The following is a 16,841-nucleotide window of genomic DNA, read 5'->3' on the forward strand; positions in this document are numbered from 1 at the left end:
ACTCAAGTCGGAAAAATGCTGCGTTAGAGGTGCGATTGGGTAATGAGCAAGGAGTCATTCAGCATAGATTGCAGCGGTATATCTGTTTTGTAAGGGTGAGCACACTGCCCATAGGCACAATGAGCACAAATCGACGCCGTCACAGATACCACTTTGCTGTAGCCTACCTCTCGTCCAGGAGTGGCGAACCATAAGCGTAATGATTGGGGGTAGTGGAGTATTTCTGGTTAGCCTCATTGGTAGGTGTAAGGAACTCGCATGTTTGGTCTCCTTTGGTCAGCCCGTCTTAGTCACGCCGAATGACGGGCCCGGCCCTCGTGTCTCTTTGCGAAGGATGCAAGGCATCTTGCTCGGCATCCCTGGATTGCATGTCGCGGAGACTATTCTCGGAGAAAGGATCGATCGTATCTGTTTCAGTCCAAGTCCCCTAGCACCGCCAGTTGTCAAGTCGGGGCTCACATGACTCCGTCCCACGAAAATGGCGTGATAAAGTTGCAGGCTATCCCACTTCCTAGCTCCGCAGTGGTCCGTGAAATGCCACGCGTGGAGTGGATCTCGGATAGGGCTGGGGGACGACGACCTGCCCGTCCTGCCTGTCAGACTTTTGACCTCGTGGCGGGATGCTACGGAGCCATGTGCAACGAGGAGGCCTTATTGGCCTGGACATCTGACAACCCCAAGGCATGCGACCGACAAAGCAGCCTGCCGTTTTTGTTTCAGGCTCGGACCATCTTGGGTGAAATGCTACCCTCCCCACACAGCGAGTCGTACTGCTGGATTTACCCCTGCATGCCCCCCATCCAGTGCTGTTTTCGGAGGCGGCCAGTCCTCCACGCAGGTTCTGATGGGTGTTACAGCACTGCGCGCCACGTTTCAGCCCCTGCACAATGGAAAACACCTTGGCAATCAGAGATGAACGGGGAGGGCGCAGACGGGACTATCCCAACCCGGAGCGCCTGGATTGATGTTTAATGATATTAATGATATGCGCAAGGCCTCCTCGCTGAGGGCACTATCGTGACCGAGCTTCTCCTCATCTCGACTGGGCGTCATCAGTGTCCCACGCAGCACTCGCGACCGAAAACGACTGACAGCGCCACAATGGCAACGCGGCGCAACCTGGGCCCGCTCACCACAACTTGGGAGCCGCGGGCAGACTGCTCGCTGCTCATCGCCGAGTGCGACTCATGCAACGGCGCAAAGCAGGCACAGTTCTGCGGGCAGGACGCGCGGAGGACGGACAATGGCGACTGCTGGCCGCCGCGCGCGGCCAATGCGCCGTCGTCCTCGTTCCCCTTCAACGGATGGGGGTTTTATTCGCCGGGACTGGCGTGTCCGACGGGCTACGCGCCTGCCTGCATGCAAACGGCGGGGGGCACTTTGGATGAAGGATTCGATTTTCAGTTTCCACTGGCAGCCCAAGAGACGGCTGTTGGTTGTTGTCCAAGGTCAGAAGGTGTTTTTACATTATCTGGGCTCGAGCTGGAGAGATTGCGCAAGACTTCAGAAGTACTGACGAGCAACGACACGAACCAGCGGATACACATGCGCCTACGTTAGCAACGGGGCACAGACCTGCCAGTCCGTAGCATCGAACAGAGCCGTCGTGACCACAGGTACATGTAACCTGAACCGCGACAACATCGCCTTCAGCCCAAAGACGATACCTTTCCTCGCGACCATCACAGCTGCTCAACAACAACCCGTGCTTGCCACCGTCACAACGTACACGCTGCAGGCTCCTCTGTTCCAGCTGGTATATCGCTCCTCAGACTCCGCCTCATTCCCAGCTATAACGCCCCCATCGCAGCAGACGGACTTGCTTGGCGGACTGCCAACGCCGACAACGTTACCTGGAGGCGGTGGCATTCAAGGTCCCGCCACCTCGAGCAATGCGGGCCCAAGGATATCGCTTGGCGCGGCCGTGGGCATCGGTATCGGCGCGACGGCACTGGTGCTGGTTGTTGTCGTGATGTTGTTCCTCGTCGTCCGCTCAAGACGGAAAGGTCCCGGCGCTACAGGATCCAGTATAGAAAAGCCATCTATAACTGGTCCCAAGCTGATCCAAGACAATCCCTTCGATGGCCAGGACATGTCATATATCTCCGACGGAGCGGAGCTGGGCACCGCTGGCGCCCCTCTCAACCGATACGGCGGTGGTGCAGGCCAGCCAGGGACTAGTGGCTGGGTTAGTGAAGTCCCTGGCAGCTCGGGATACGGACGTGTTGCCAAGGATGGGGCCATAGTGAGGAGCAACGAGTATGCGTACGCCGAGCCCTACACGAATATGCGTCCGGACGGGAATGACATGGTAGCTGTCAACGGGAGTCAATCTGCGGAGCTAGGCTGGTCGCGACCGCCAGCAGCAGAGGATGCGAGGCGGCCAGCCGCGAAGGACGTGCCACCACCAGGGTATTTCTGAGTATATCATTTACAGGAGAGTCAGAATTCAGAGTCCCTCTGCATGCTCCCAGGGCAAGCATCACGGCCCGCAGCACGTGAATGCTACACAGCTTGGTGGTCGCTATCTGCGAATCGAAGTGAAGCCAAGCAAACGACACACTCCACACCAAGCTGAGTCGTCTAGCGAGGCGCTATACTGCGCTCGTGAGACACAGAGCTAATGGCTTATCCAGCCTGCCCTGTCGTTACAGAATGCATATGTACCCAAGCTCGCTCGCTTGCACTTTGTCGAGTGTGCCTCGGGAAATTTAGGTCTACCACTAGCACTAGCCGCCTCCCTATGCGAACGGTTGTGAGGTGGCCAAGGCACGAGACGAATGGGAAGCCCGCGAGCTGTAAGGAAGCTGACGCGGCCCGTGGATCACGAGTCTCTGTACATGCAATTCGCAGTATATTCCAGCGCCAGCTCCATCCCATGCCAATGACTTGCATGCGTATTCTGCCAGCACGGCCAACTAGACTTCCCAGCCGCAGACGCCAGACCAAGTCCAGGCGGAGAGTCCCCGCCGTTATAGCCGAGCGGGAAAAGCTTATGTGTTCTAGAGCCGCGCCTTACCCGCAGAGCTGAAAATTGGAACAGCACGTTAGTACACTCGGCTCCGGTACGCCTCGGTCAGCAACCAATCAGCCTCCAGCGCAACCCTACAACCTCAAGGCAGACTTGACAACCTAGTCCTCAACTCTGCAATCCAAGCTTCACCGTTTGCACGGGCTAAAGCTTGGCGCAGCCACATGGATGCTTGAAGGATCACGATGCAAGATTTTCTGGTTATACGGCAACACAATTCTAGCAGATTATGTGCGCTTGACTGACTCGATCTGGCTTCCTGTGTACAGAAGCTTTGCACTTTTGTGCTCGTGCCTCGATTGGTTATATATACGACAATCTCCCACTGGAACAGCCACATGGACTCGTACATGTACTAGGACTGTATTCCAAAATCACCAGCTACGCACGAACAAACTTCACATCATGAACAACACTCCAAATGCAATGCCAATGCCACAGGCAGAGGCACTACGACCGGCTCCGCGTAAGGCCGGGCAAGAGCATGTCCTCACCTACCCACCCGGCTTCGTTGCTGTGCGTGCCATACAGCTCGTATCTGCCATCGTAGTGCTTGGTACCGCTGGCTATATACTTGGTGAAAAACCCTGGCGTGGTACCCCACCACCAGGCTTTGGCCTGAGCCTCTTCGCGGTACGTGGTCCAACCCGCTGTAGTCCACAGCTTTGCGCTTGACAGACGAGGCCCGCGAGATGATGTCGCTAACGAGCCCCCTTCTTGCTGCAGGCCCTATCGACAATCATTTGCGTAGTGTATTACATCGTGGCACAATACGGCTTGCCGGCCGCCTACAAATACTGGGCAATTCTCGCGCACGACATCTTTCTTCTCGTGCTGTGGCTGATATCCTACCCACTGGTGGGAGTTGCCATGGCAGATCTCGGGAGCCATAATCTCTCCAGTTACGACGAGTCAATCTTTTCCGCTGGCTGCGCTGCAGCAGGGTTCGGTGCCATTTGTTTGTAAGTCCTTTATCATTCAGGGACATGGCGTAGGCCAAACATTGAAGGGCAGTCCTGTGAATTGGCGCCTGGCTGACCTTTGTCTTGTTCATCCCGCAGCATCCTCTTCTGTGTGTCCCTCGGCATCCACGGCGCCGCTCTCCACCGCCACCGTGCCGCAGGAGGCCACTGGAAGACCCCGGCAAGCCCTGCCGCCCCTGTTCATCAACAAGCAGGCGGATATCCTGCCCCGAATCAAGCAGTGGCGGCTGGAAACTTCCAGAGCAAGCAGCAAGGACAGTTCGCCACGACCATACAGATGCAGGAACAGATGCCCCCAATGCATTACCAGCAGATGCCCGCCAATATGCCCACGCAATACCAGCAGATACCCCCCGCCAACATGCACGTGTAGCAACAGCAGATGCCAGCGAGCATGCCAATGCAGCACCAGCCAGTGCAATGGCAGCAGCAGCCACAAGAGGTGTACACGCCTACAGCCGGAACGCCTGTCCCACAGGGCAGCCCGGCACCCCACATCGCGCACGCGGTGCCCTACTATCAACAAGGACCACCGCCGCAGGACGCAATGCAGAAACAGTAGTGACGTGAGATAGGGACCCCTTGACTTTTTTGCATTTCTGTCGAAAGTGGCGATGAGTTCGCAGCGGAGAGTCAGAGGGAAGTAGCTGGGAGTGTGGAAGTTGGGCAAATTATTGAGTCTGAGGATTGGGGAAAGCACTGAGAGGCGCCATATGTCCAATGTAGTAATGTTTACTGAAAGTCTGCTTTAGTGACAAGCAAATGGCTACGTATTGCACTGTCTGTCTCGGTATCCTACTCATCTACCGTCACTGATATGGCCTCATGTGCCGCTGCGTGGCTCTAGAATGCAAAACCGTCGGCAACATAGCACATCCCCATTGGAGCACAACGATGTTGAGCTGTGCAGCACCTCTCTCTCCATGAGATAGTAACAATGAGCCTTTCATCTGGGTATTGACAACCACAGCACAGCCATGGCGTATCCGAGCAGCACAGCCCACAATGCCGGCCTTGGAGCCACTGCACTCCCGCCTTGCGGCCCCACCGGCGGCGGCTTCGTGTTGGCCGGAAGCTTCGCGCACGCCAGCGCGACCTGCACCTTCGAACCCTTTCTCGACTTGGCGGCCTGGGGACCGATGGACCTGTCGAGGGACTGGTACCGCGCGATGACGGAGATGGCCGCGTAGTCGAGCTGCTCGCGGAAGGCCCGGCTCGGGCGCAGCGTCCGGCTCCACGCAGCGGAGGAGTTGCCCGGCGGGGGGATCTGATATTTACCATAGAGGCCGGCGAGATTGGAGTTGGTGTTGTACTGGATGACGAATTCTGCAACAGGTACGACGAGATCAGAACCAATCCCGCCTGCGAAACAGGTCTGCTTGTGGAGGGCAAGAGAACAAAAAGTAACCACTTACCCTTATCAAAGTCCCCCGCGCCGCCATAATTCAGAGACTCGCGCTCAATGCCCACCGGACAGCCCACGATGTTGCCCCACTGCTTCGCGTCGTCCAGCTTGTCGAGGGGCTTGACGACATCGTCGAACGCCAGGTACTCGACTCGGTTCCTGATCGAATCGGCGCACATGCTCCCCAGGAGCCCGTCGCAGCCGCCGTTGCCGCCCCCCGTGGCTGCGCTGGGGAGCTTTGTAAAGTACACCTTGTAAGCCGTCTCCACCGTGAAGTTGGTCTTGTCGGCGAGGGCGACGTCCTCGAGGTCGTAGTCGAACCAGTACGCCACCATGGACGAGTCGCGCAGGCCGGTGTTGCCGAGCGTGATATCGTACTGGATCGCCTCGTCCGGGCCGAGGGCGTCGATGGCGTAGTAGAAGAGCACCGAGTCCGTGAACAGAGGCGGCAGGGCGAAGGTGGCTTCGGCGGGCTTTACATAGCTCGTGTCGATGCAGAGGTTCGTCGTGGCCAGAGAGGCGTCCTTGTAGGAACAGCTGCTGCTGCTCCCGCCAGACTGTGCTGTGGTACTTCGTGCGGCGACGAAGATGCCCAGAGTGAGGGCGCGCATGGCCCGCGCTGGACTAAGTCGAGGCTGCATCTTGATAGCGTGAGCTTGTCGCGTGGGGCCTGGGTAAGGTCTGTTGTGCATATCACTAGCGTGGCGCCATGTTTGTCAGAAGCTCGGGACGTTTGAGTATAAGGCCATCCGTGTATCCCCTCCCCGCCGGATCATTGTCCCTCCGCGTCAGGCTGTAGGCTTATATTCCTGCACGTCATGTTGGCTCCGCGGATTCAGCTGACAGGGACACTTGCAGCGCCAAGGTTGCCAGAACCAGGATGTAACCAAGCAATACCCTTGACAACTGAGGGCAGCATGCCGCGGCCCGCCAATCAGCAAGTCAACAGCGGTAAGGTTCACCAGAGTAGGGGAGTATACTGCGTATGTGTCATTTGTCATCGGGGAAATATTTGTCTTGACCCTCGTATGGCCAGCCCCCTGACTAGGGCGCAGCTTTTTTGACTTGCTCCTCTTCTAAGTTGTTTCGCATGATATAGACAACGTGTAGACGGATTATTCAGCCGGCACAACAAGACAGTTCCGGCTTTCTGCTCATGGCTTTATTATATACCGCCATACATGTCTATCTATGAAATATCGTAAAACATCAAAAGAACGGTCAGAAATCCCTAAAACTCCCAGGCCGATTATCCAACGCCTTGACCGCATGCTCCAGGACCTCGACAAACCGGTCCTTGGGCACAATGACGTCCTCAACGTGGAAGTCCTCCTTCTTCTCCACCACGGGGACATGCATCTTGTAGTACCCTAGCCCACGGTCCCTCGCCATCGCTCGGAAGCACCGCAGCTCAAACCCTTCCGGGAAGATCTCCACCAGCGCGCCCATGTCCTGCCTCATGAACAGGGTGTGCGTCAGGCCCGCGCCGTGCACGCCGACCAGGATGTCCGTCTCCCGCGCTAGTGCAATCTGCTCGCGGAAGGAGAGCGTGGCGAAGTCGACGGCGCGGATGTGCACGTTGGCTTTTGCCAGGGCGGTGCGCGCGTGGGCGAGCAGCTGCGGCGTGTCCTGCACGCGGCGGGTTTCTTTGCGGTCGATAAAGGTGATGCGAAGAGCCCCGGGCTTTGGCGGGGCGACTTCTTCTGCTTCTTCTTCACGTTTGCCGTTGTCGTCTGAGGCGGTGGACGCGGCAGCGACGGGCTTCTCCTTGTTTGGTGCGAGTTTATTCGCGGCAGCTGTATCATCGGGAGTGTTGTCCTCGCGGGTGCCGGTCTCGTTGCCGTCCTCCAGTGCCCGCTTCCTCCGTCTGTCCGGCCCATCGACCTTCTTCGCGACAGGCTCGTCCGGCGGGAACCCAAAGAAGTCGAGCACTCTCCTGACAAACACGGTCCTCAGCTCATTGACACAGTCCCACCTCTCCCAGTCGTCGTGCCACACCGGATTCGACCCGCCGGCAAAGCCGACAATCACATTGTCGAGCGGGCGGGTGAGCCATGTCGTGCTATCGTCCTGCGCGGCTACCTCTCTCGCGAGAGCCGTCTCGGCAGTAGTGTTGTTGTTGTTGTTCTTACTATTCCCACCACTCTCCCCGGTCAGGCCCAACTCGCCGCTGGTTCCTGCATCTTCTCTCTTCTTCTTGCTCCTCCTCATCTTCCTCCTTCCCCTGCTCTGCCCTATCTGGTCCGGGCTGACCAGCTCCACGATCCTCTTGGGGTGCCGGCCCGAGAACAGCCTCCACAGGTCAAAGTACGGCCCGTCATTGTGCCCATCGGTGATGACGATCTGCGTGTTGGCGACGTCCTGCGGGGTAACGAAGAAGGGCTGGCCCGTGGCCGGGTCGCGCGTCGTGCGCAGCGCGTCAAAGGTCTGCGTCATGGACATGATCTCGTGCAGGCAGTGGAAGATGTTGCCCGAGCCTTCGCGCTTGAGGAGGTACGTGAATGTGCGCGGGGCCTGGGCCGACGCGGCGAGGGCGGCCCCCTCGAGGGCCTTGGACTCCGGGGACAGCAGGACCCCCGAGGTCGAGTCTGAGGAGTCTTGTGCTGGTGCCGGCGCTGGGGAGCGGCGGGTGTTGTCTTGATTCTCGCCCACGTCTCGCTCGGTTGGTCGTCCTGGCAAGTCTGGTTCACGGTCGTGTTGCGGTTGCTGCGCCGGGGAGGCTGGCCTTGCCACGCCGCCACCACCGCTCATGACCACGGGCCCCTTGATCGGGGCGTGCTTGATCATCCCGGCCCTGTCCTCCAGAGTGATCCACCTCCAGAAGATCGGCCCCGGGCCCGTCTCGTACCAGTACTGGTGGAAGGTCCAGGGGGACGCGGGGACTCCAGGGGGCACGTGCTTGGTGAGGGGGCAGTCGAGAGTGAACGTGTCGCGGCGGGAGTCGAAGACGACATTCTGCGCGATGCAGAACGTGTCGATGTGCTGGTCGTTGTGGAATTCGGGCGGCGTGTGGAAGCAGTGCAGCCGCGAGGCCGCGCTGTCGAGGCAGTACTGCGTGTGGCCTGCGCGGACCACGTCGAACCACTTGGTGGTGAAGCGGGCCGCGCAGAACTCTGATGTCGGGTCGTGGGCAGCGTACTCGTCGGGGAGGGGGAGGTTCATGCTGGTGGTGTCCGGCTCTGAAGATGGAGGGAGCAACTCAGGCGGCGGTACACCCGCTGGCGGCACCCCTGGGACATCCTTGGAGGTCCCATGGGAAGCAATATTGCCCTGCAGAATATCATCTTGCACCAGTGCAGCTGGACTACCGCCGTGCTCGGGGGGTGCATTCTGAGCTGGCTGCTTGCCGGCCGTGGTCGTCTTCGAGGAGACCTGCCAGTATCGGTAGACTGTGAAGACGACGAGCAGGGCCAAGCCCGCCCTGAGCAGGTGCAGCGATCGGGCCGGATACGGGACCAACATGTTGTCGCTGCTGTCATGAAGACATATCGTGGAGGAAACCTAGGTCTGGGCGGGACAATGGGCGGACGGATCGTGACCCGTTACACGGCCATGCACAACTTAGATGCCCAGGCAAGATGTGAGAGACGGGGAGGGAGGGGCAATGGATTTCCAGAGGCAGGAGACAGTCTAAATGCGTAGCGAAGGTCTCACCTAGCACAGCTTGGGTGCACATTGAGCGCCGGCAGCCCCGTCCGACCAGGCCCTCCCGTGGTCGAGGAGCCACCGCCCTCCAACATGTGGTAATTACTACATATGCTAGTATGTAGGACTGGCTGCGGGCATCCACCTCTGTGTCCCCCATCCCCGCCCGGATCTATGCCTGTCCAACATTCATCTGGTCTGCGTGGCGGCCAATCCACGCGGACGGTCAGCTAAGCCACAAACGTCCTGAGTCGTCGCCAGCACCAAGCTGAAGAAGGCGTGGACGGCCCGCTAGCCCACGATTAGGCTGGCCCTTGACTGAGACCGGGGGGCCTAGCGTGCAATCCCCTGCATTCTCATTCCGCGTGCTGACCGGACGCAGGCCAAATTTGCCGGCAGTGGTGCTGAAGTTAGCAGACTCAGCCAGCGGAACCCCCCCATGTCTTGCGCAAGCCGAATGCGTCATGCGCCGACCAGATGCGTCGACACCATGACTACGCCAAGGGTTGCATGGAGCTTTGTCCGGCAGGATTTATCCTTTGATGCGATTAGCACAGTTCCGGCTGCATTTCTGTGTTCCAGCACGCGCGTGACGTGGCCTACGTACAGAGTACTTAAGCACCCATCCGGCCGGCCAGCAAGCAGACGGCAGAAATGCCCCTTCTCACCCAGGGTGACATTTGCGGAACCGCCAGCTCCTGAGCCTTTGTACATAGCATGCTTGGCGCTGTCAGCTGGGGTCTGGACCCCTGACCAGCATCGTATCTTGGGGCCTCAGGGTTCATTTCCAGGGGGCCTAGATCTCAGCAACGCTATTTGCGGCACGACAGCAGCCCTGCACGGGCGTGGAGCTCGTCTGCACTGGGCCGGCTTCGTCCGAGGTGCGGCTGGGTGCCAGATGGAATCAAATCCCCCCTGCTCCAGCGGAATGGCCCCCCACTACTTCTGACAACGACATCCATCGGGATTGCTTGGCAAGAACTCCCGTCATCAAAATAGCCTACTTGGTACTAGTGCTTGCAACCTGCCCTTGCTAGCAAAGAGGCACTTCAGAGCAACAAGGACTGGGTGAGCAGGCTCACTCGGCGTGAGTTTCGACAATCCAGCGCTTTGACTGCTCCAGTGAAATGTCTCTCGCATGATCCTACGATCAGACGCAGTTTGTATGGCTCACCACCCGGCAAGAGATCGGCAGTGCACACTTTATCAAAACTAGGGAGTCTTCAAGCACGACGGAGCGCCCTTTTGGTGTGCCGTGTCCCGGATCACGATCAAATCGCCCGCCTGGTATCATCCGTGTGAGTATGATCCCCAAGAGCCTCGGGTATCAGTGTCAATCGTGGGCTGTCCAGTAAATTTTAACCTTGCCCCTGCGGTGACGGGGGCGTATCATGGTTTGCGTATCCGCGCCGCAAGCGTATGATTTGGCTTCGCCGACTTTAAACTTCGCCACAAGTCAATCAGCACGCTGCCTGGGCAAGAGATTGCACATGCCAGGGCGGGGCTGCTGACGATTCATCGGATGATGTATCGTAGCTCAAGATAAGTTTGGGTGCATTTATTAGCATGGGATAGACACTATGCTCCCTTCATGGGCACATCGTGTGCGTTCAGTACGGCAACCAAGGGGACACCGCTAGGGAGACGATTAGTATCGGTTGGCATGGTTTTGTAGGCTTTTTTGATGCGATGTCAGCTCGGCTAGGCTATTTACAGCGCGGCAACTGGGGCTTACCATAACTTTTGAGGCGTTTCAGACATTATATCCCCTTGTCTTGGATTGGTGACTGGCCCGTCTAGGCAGCTGTGCGCTTCCATTTTCGGCTTGTATGGCTGCTAACTAGTTGACAGGCGGCCAGTGTAAGCTGCTGCCATGCTGTGGCAAAGCTGACCGACCAGGCGGCCGCGTTTCCTTGGCGCACTGATCTTGCAGGGCTGGACACTTTCACCTGAGCAAAGTGGCATGTTGCACGATCGCGCAGAGTGTCTCGAGTGGCACGCGAGTGCCAGACCTGTTAATTGTCCACGGGTCTAGACTCGGCAGCTCGCTTCCCGGCAGTGCCTCAGCGGAAACCTTGGTCCCAAATATAATTGCTGTGAGGCTGGCCCTCGTTCTCGGTCCTTATCCACCTCCGGCCCCGGCCCCGGCCGACACTCCATTCCTTGTTCAATGGCGGCTCGCCCATGCGTGTTTCGGACGCAGCAATAAGCCGCGGCAGGCCGTCCAAACATCCATCTTCCACCTCCAGCGAATCTCCCCTTGCATGACATGTCCGCCTTGTCCTGTTGAGTGTCCACCTCCACACTATCGACATGACGCCTCCGGAAGTTCGAGAGACGGACGAGGTCAACCAGTTGGCACTTCTCGCGCTGTGGTGCGCCACGGCGGTGGCCATCGTGTTCAGCATTTTCCGGTTCTACGTCCGGGTGTTCATGCTGAGGGCATATAGCTACGATGACCACGTCTATAGCATAGCACTGGTAAGTTACCATAGGATCTCCAGGCTCCACACCCAGATGATCCAACACAGCACACGAAACATACGATACTGACAACCACCTCGGCTTGCCACTCTGTCTAGCTTCCACTCATCATCTCCACCGCGATGCTCACATTCAGCACCTCATACAACTGGGGCACCGCCTACGACGACTCGTCCTCTCCCGCTCTGCCCAACGGCGACAGCCGTGATGACAGACCACCCCCGTTCCCCGGCATGGCCTCCCCGCAGCTCGTTTCCACGATAGCCCAGGGGGTCCTCGCGCTCGGCTCGGCGCTCGCCAAGGTTTCCGTGGGCATGTTCCAGCTGCGCTTCGTGACTGCGCGCTGGCAGCGCGCGAGCATATACCTGTGGATGCTGGCCGTGCTGAGCCTCGCGGTGGCGGTCAATGTCGCGACGTACACGAGCTGCACCCCCGCGGCGTACTTTTGGGACACGACCATCACTGACGGGACCTGCGCCTTTGATTTCCTGAGGCTGTTTTTTGGTCTAATAGGTGAGCAATCTTGTTGAGAGGAGGTGGACGGAAAGAGACCGGGATCGGCCGGGCACGAGGAAGACCTCAAGCTGACACCACCGTGCCTCGATTTCTCGCGTAGTGACCTGGATCATCGTCGATTTCTACTACGCCATCCTGCCGTGGGTGTACGTGCGACGTCTCAACATGCCGCACAAGGAAAAGGTCATTGTGCTGTCGAGCATGAGTCTGGGAATCCTGTGAGTCCTTGCGGTCTCGTCCTGCTCCTTACTGGGGGGGAAAGCGAAGGGGACAAGCATTCCAGAGCTTGCTAACCGGAATTCCCGTATGTTTTCTAGGGCGAGTGGCGTAGGCATCGCAAGAGCTGTCGTCCTCATGCGTCTAAAACCTAGCGACGACACGAGTAAGTACTGCTTCATTGTGACCGATGGCAGCTTGCTACCCCCCCACCCCCCCCAACACGAATTCCCACCACAGAGCGTTTCGTGCTGTCCTTTCCTCCTTTTTGCCTTTTCCAATCTGAGCGTTGACTTATATCATTTCCGCAACTTGCAACAGACACCGACATCCACCCGTTCGTCCTCGACACGAGCGAGTACGCCATCACCATGATCTGCGTGTGCATCCCCGTGTGCAACCCGCTCTGGATCAGCTGGGCCCGGAAGCTCTTCTCGTCGTGCTCGCGGAGGAACCGGGTGAGCAGCGGCAGCAGCGGCAGCGGCAGCAATAATAGCAAACTCTGCATCGGGGCCTGGTTGCGGCAGGGGAAAAAGTGCAGGCGGGAGCGGCAGCAGTCTCAGTGGCAGCATCAGCAGCTCGCCCATGGCAACGACCACGTGCACGAGGCCGGCGGCATCAGGATACAGATTGGCGGTCCGGGCGGGCGGGTGATCTGGTTCAAAGACGCGGCTGGCGGTGTTCAAGCAGAAGTAAGGGGTAACGGAGGTGATCAGCAGCTGCACAAGCAGGTCGGAAGTCTGAGCCGGCAGTTTTATGCCACGCACACGATCGGGGGCAGCGAGTTGGCCCCTCAGAATTCTGAGCAGGGCAGATCCGCCCAATCTTCGGGCACCTCGGCAAGTAGTGGCGAGATAAACATTTGCAGAAGAGTGCAGGTGACGGTCGAGAAAGCACTGGTGGCCCACCACGACGGCCGGCAACAGCATGGACCAAGGGTCGTTTTGATAAGATGATGCTCGGCTCGTGGGGAAGTGGTAGTGAGGAAGGGCAGGTGTTTGAGATTGAGTTGCCGGTGGGTGAGAGTGAGGGCGATGGGAGCAGGGTCCCGGACCGCAGTAACACTCCAGCCGCGGAGGTAGACGAGCAATGGGTGCATGAACTGGAGGCTGGCATCGAACCTGAAAGGGGGCGGACCACGTCTAGAGGTCGAAGAAGGGGCAGATGATCCTGTCAGGACGGTCTCATTTTTATTTAATAACAGCAAGCGTTGGTATTCTTAGACTACAAAATAGCATCATCCATCTTTGGAAAGCGACTCCTGAAACTATACGACGTCCTTGAACACCGTGCCATTCGTCCTCCTTCCTTGAATCTTGTATTCTTCATTGTCAATCAATCGCTGGACTGTCCAGTGCAGATGTGGCCTGGTCTCTCGCACCGCGCGGTGCCGGCCCAAGTTCAAGCGGACCTTCTTGGCCCAGGCGGTCTTGTTCTGCACGAGTACGCGGATCTTTACCGGCCAGATCTCGACGATCCACCACATCCTCTTCTTTCTGAGCATGTCGCACGGCTCTTGTCGCGAGTCAAAGTAGTCCTCCGCCACCTCCGACGGGAGGATGTACTGTGCCTTGTCCATGACCGCTGCCTGGTCTTCCACGGTCTGCTTGGGAGCAGACTTCCCGTCATCCTTCCTCCCTTCACGCTCAATATTCAGCACTGCAGACCGCCAGTCCAGCGGCGCCAGCGTCTCCTGCTTGTACTTGCGCATCAGCCGCTGGTCAGGCTGACCTCCACCGCGATCGAGCTCGGAACGATCGAGCTTCTGGTACTTTGGGTAGAGCCCGTGGACATCGAGCCCCAGCTGCGCCAGCCGCTCCGTGTCGAACAGTATCCCCGTGTTGCACTCGAAGCACTGCCGGATCATCCACCGCAGCGGGATCCGCGAGAGCATGTGCCGCGCCTCGTTCTCCACCGAGCCGCCGCCCACGTCCGCGTGCGCGCCCTTGAACCACACCTCGAGCACGTCCGTGTCGAAGTCGTGGCGGTGGCGGCAGTCCTCGTCGTGCCGGCGGGCGAGGGAGTTCATGGTGTCGTTGTCGCTGCACGAGGCGTTGTCACCCTGTTTCTCTCCTTTGGTGGCTTGTAGCGTTGTGCTCTTGCCATGGAGCGGCCCGGTTCGTGCTTTGCGTTGCAGCCGGGCCAGCTTGGCTCTGGCGCCGCCGCCTGCCGATGGATGATGTTTTGTGCCGTTCCCGGCCTCACACGATGCTGAAGGTAACCCGGCTGGCGCGCCCGGGTCGTCCTGGTTCCACTGGCACACTTTGAACTTGGCCCTGCGCTCGTCCAGAGCCATGGCATGCCTGACGAACCGTACCGTGTTGGCGGGGGGGCTCTTGCTCAGGGGCAGCTTCCTTGGGAAGAAGCCAACACTTGCGACGCAGTCCCAGAGACCCAGGAAGTAGACGTCCACGTGCGTGCAAAAGGTGTGCTTGAACCCCTCGGCGAGCTTCTTGCCCTCGTCTGTCTCGTCCTTGTAGAAGTCGTACGCGAAGTTCACCTGGGACCGGTTGCTCGCGGGCAGCAGACCGACCTTGTGCAACATCCCGGCCAGGCATCGCACGGTGTATGCGCCACGAGAGAAGCCGAGCAGGCAGATCTTGTCGCCATGGCGGTAGTTCTGCATGAGGAAGCGGTACGCGTCCTTGATGTGGGTGCCTGTATTTATCAAGAGGGCGTGTCAGTCAGTCAGTCAGTCAGTTCCTGGTGGTGGTGGAATGTGCCGCCCTGTAGAGGATTTTGTCAGAGGAGAAGGCTGCAAACTCACCCAGACCACTCCCGACGGCCATGTCCAACCCGGCAGCGATCCCATTCTGCAGGCCACCGCTGTCGTACGTCCCGATTCCAGATTGGTAATACGTAACCTGCTGCGCTGGAGAGTGCTTGATCAAGCAGGCGACGAACGCGACAATGTTGCTGTTGTCGCCGTCGAACTGGTCGCCCGTGCCATCGAGACAGATGACCAGCGTCCTGCCAGAAGAACGCCGCTGGTGGCTGTTCTCGTCTTCAGGCAAGGCTTGCTTCACCGCTCGGAGCGTCTCTGGCAGCGGTCGCGAGTAGTCCGCGGTCGAGCCGTGCGTGTTGTGCCCGCCATTTGCATCGCTTGCGTCTTGCTGGGAAGATGTGTTGGCAATAACTGAGGATGAAGAAGACGCGGAAGAGTGAGAACGGTTATCTGTATGGTTCTTCTCCATTTTGCCTACGGAGCTGACTGAGCAGTTCTCTTGAGTGATGCCGAAGGGCATAGAAGGGGAATATGAAGCTAGCACCGTGACCGCTGTCCTGGTCCAGGTCAGTGTCTTTGGAAATCCACTTGGAGAGTCTCTGCTGGACAATGTTTTACCGACGCGAGAGCTTTCTGAATCTGCTAAGAGCGGGCGGAACCAGCGCCCTCTGTTTATAGGAGGCCCGTGCCGACGTCATCCTGCTGCCCGCCGCGAAATCTGCGATCACGGACATTTGGATTGCGCTAGTGACTGCCGGGGCGAGGGAGCAACTGCAGATCGACGGATGCTGGGCACCAATCACGTACCATGGCTTGAGACATCTGTCTCAAGGCGGCAGGGTTCGTGCCAGTGTGCTCCCTGTGCACGTCGTTCATCCAAATCTCGGACGCGGGTCAGCCCGGAAGCTTAATTCGATGTGACAGCTGGCAGTATGTCGGGCACACTGGCAGGCTGTTTCGCAGCTCCAGTCATGTGCAATCACATGTCCACTTCCCTTAACTTCCACGGTGGGAGCGATGAATGGTGCTTCATCTCTGGCAGCAAACACAGCAGACAGGGCAGGGCATGTTGTCTCAACCCTGGGCTGCCCGCTTTGATACATTATCCAAGACCGGTTAGCGATCGGTGACACGGTTGAGACAAGCCAATTGTATCTGTTTGTCATATTCAGCAGCTCCAGAAGATGTTCGGGGGCTGGGTCTTAGCACATGCATTAGCGGCTGATCTCCCACGGCTTATCCCACTAGTTTATTGTGCTTGGACTAGCACTACGTCTCCATAAGGAAACTGCCGGCGCCGCTGCAGACAACCTGTGGTTGCGCGCTTTTGTTGTACTGTTGCGAACCAATCCTGTGCTGCTCCGTATCCCTGGAAAAAGAGGGGGGCGGCAAATGAGTATCGACGGTGACGTATTGGCGTAGGCTTCTCGCTTGTGCAATGCGGAAGGCATCCAGGCAAAACCTTTCAGCTCGCTAAGGCTGACCAGCGAATCATCCTCGGCCAATAAAGCTCTCCCCAGTAAAAGACCCTTGTTCATACCAACTTCTTCATATCTTTTTCTTCCGCGAATACGAAACAGTTCTGTTGACAATTAGGTTTAGTTTTGCAGAAGTCATCAACGTCGATGCCAAAACATATTATGATGGCTCGCACGATTCCCTTGAGTGGCAAATTCCCGAAACCTTTCCTGAAATCACTCAACGCGGCATCACACCAATTGGCCGTCTCACCCATCGCCACGGCAAACAGTCAGTTGATTGGATAGTCGACAAGGCCATTGCTCTATGGCAATTTGAGCATGGTGCCTGCGGCGGGCATTTATCCAACAACTTGAT

The 16,841-nt window shown here is 58.1% G+C and overlaps 7 protein-coding genes across 7 annotated transcripts; 4 read left to right on the forward strand and 3 right to left on the reverse strand.

Moving 5' to 3' along the window:
• Nucleotides 1-1,119: 1,119 nt before the first annotated feature.
• Nucleotides 1,120-1,942, forward strand: B0I36DRAFT_210377 (uncharacterized protein; the record flags this gene model as incomplete). Its single annotated transcript, XM_046148902.1, has 2 exons — nt 1,120-1,448; nt 1,537-1,942. Coding segments are annotated over 2 exons (735 nt in total), but the record flags the coding sequence as incomplete, so codon positions are not given.
• On the forward strand, nt 1,885-2,863 carry B0I36DRAFT_338721 (uncharacterized protein). Its single transcript, XM_046155802.1, has one exon. It carries the CDS (start codon nt 1,973-1,975, stop codon nt 2,420-2,422), a length of 450 nt encoding a protein of 149 aa, XP_046005396.1. The 5' UTR covers nt 1,885-1,972; the 3' UTR covers nt 2,423-2,863.
• Nucleotides 2,864-3,436: 573 nt separating this feature from the next.
• Nucleotides 3,437-4,387, forward strand: B0I36DRAFT_369387 (uncharacterized protein; the record flags this gene model as incomplete). Its single annotated transcript, XM_046159768.1, has 3 exons — nt 3,437-3,664; nt 3,758-3,993; nt 4,093-4,387. The coding sequence occupies 3 exons, from the start codon at nt 3,437-3,439 to the stop codon at nt 4,385-4,387; spliced, it is 759 nt and encodes a 252-aa protein (XP_046005397.1).
• Nucleotides 4,388-4,770: 383 nt separating this feature from the next.
• On the reverse strand, nt 4,771-6,060 carry B0I36DRAFT_389329 (uncharacterized protein; the record flags this gene model as incomplete). The annotated part of the gene is made up of 2 exons (XM_046161315.1): nt 4,771-5,376; nt 5,430-6,060. 2 exons carry the CDS (start codon nt 6,058-6,060, stop codon nt 4,961-4,963), a joined length of 1,047 nt encoding a protein of 348 aa, XP_046005398.1. The 3' UTR covers nt 4,771-4,960.
• Nucleotides 6,061-6,588: 528 nt separating this feature from the next.
• On the reverse strand, nt 6,589-8,581 carry B0I36DRAFT_398089 (uncharacterized protein; the record flags this gene model as incomplete). Its single annotated transcript, XM_046161603.1, has 4 exons — nt 6,589-7,102; nt 7,304-7,489; nt 7,682-7,933; nt 8,177-8,581. 4 exons carry the CDS (start codon nt 8,579-8,581, stop codon nt 6,641-6,643), a joined length of 1,305 nt encoding a protein of 434 aa, XP_046005399.1. The 3' UTR covers nt 6,589-6,640.
• A 2,850-nt stretch (nt 8,582-11,431) lies between these two features.
• On the forward strand, nt 11,432-12,738 carry B0I36DRAFT_209982 (uncharacterized protein; the record flags this gene model as incomplete). The annotated part of the gene is made up of 6 exons (XM_046148894.1): nt 11,432-11,545; nt 11,647-11,720; nt 11,763-12,061; nt 12,165-12,282; nt 12,382-12,446; nt 12,602-12,738. Coding segments are annotated over 6 exons (807 nt in total), but the record flags the coding sequence as incomplete, so codon positions are not given.
• A 714-nt stretch (nt 12,739-13,452) lies between these two features.
• Nucleotides 13,453-15,252, reverse strand: B0I36DRAFT_278318 (uncharacterized protein). Its single transcript, XM_046151439.1, has 3 exons — nt 15,048-15,252; nt 14,488-14,938; nt 13,453-14,376 (listed from the first exon to the last, which is right to left on the reverse strand). The coding sequence occupies exons 1-3, from the start codon at nt 15,067-15,069 to the stop codon at nt 13,548-13,550; spliced, it is 1,302 nt and encodes a 433-aa protein (XP_046005401.1). The 5' UTR covers nt 15,070-15,252; the 3' UTR covers nt 13,453-13,547.
• Nucleotides 15,253-16,841: the final 1,589 nt, after the last annotated feature.

This window comes from Microdochium trichocladiopsis (assembly GCF_020744255.1).
Source record: "Microdochium trichocladiopsis strain MPI-CAGE-CH-0230 chromosome Unknown B0I36scaffold_13, whole genome shotgun sequence".
Taxonomy (NCBI): domain Eukaryota; kingdom Fungi; phylum Ascomycota; class Sordariomycetes; order Xylariales; family Microdochiaceae; genus Microdochium; species Microdochium trichocladiopsis.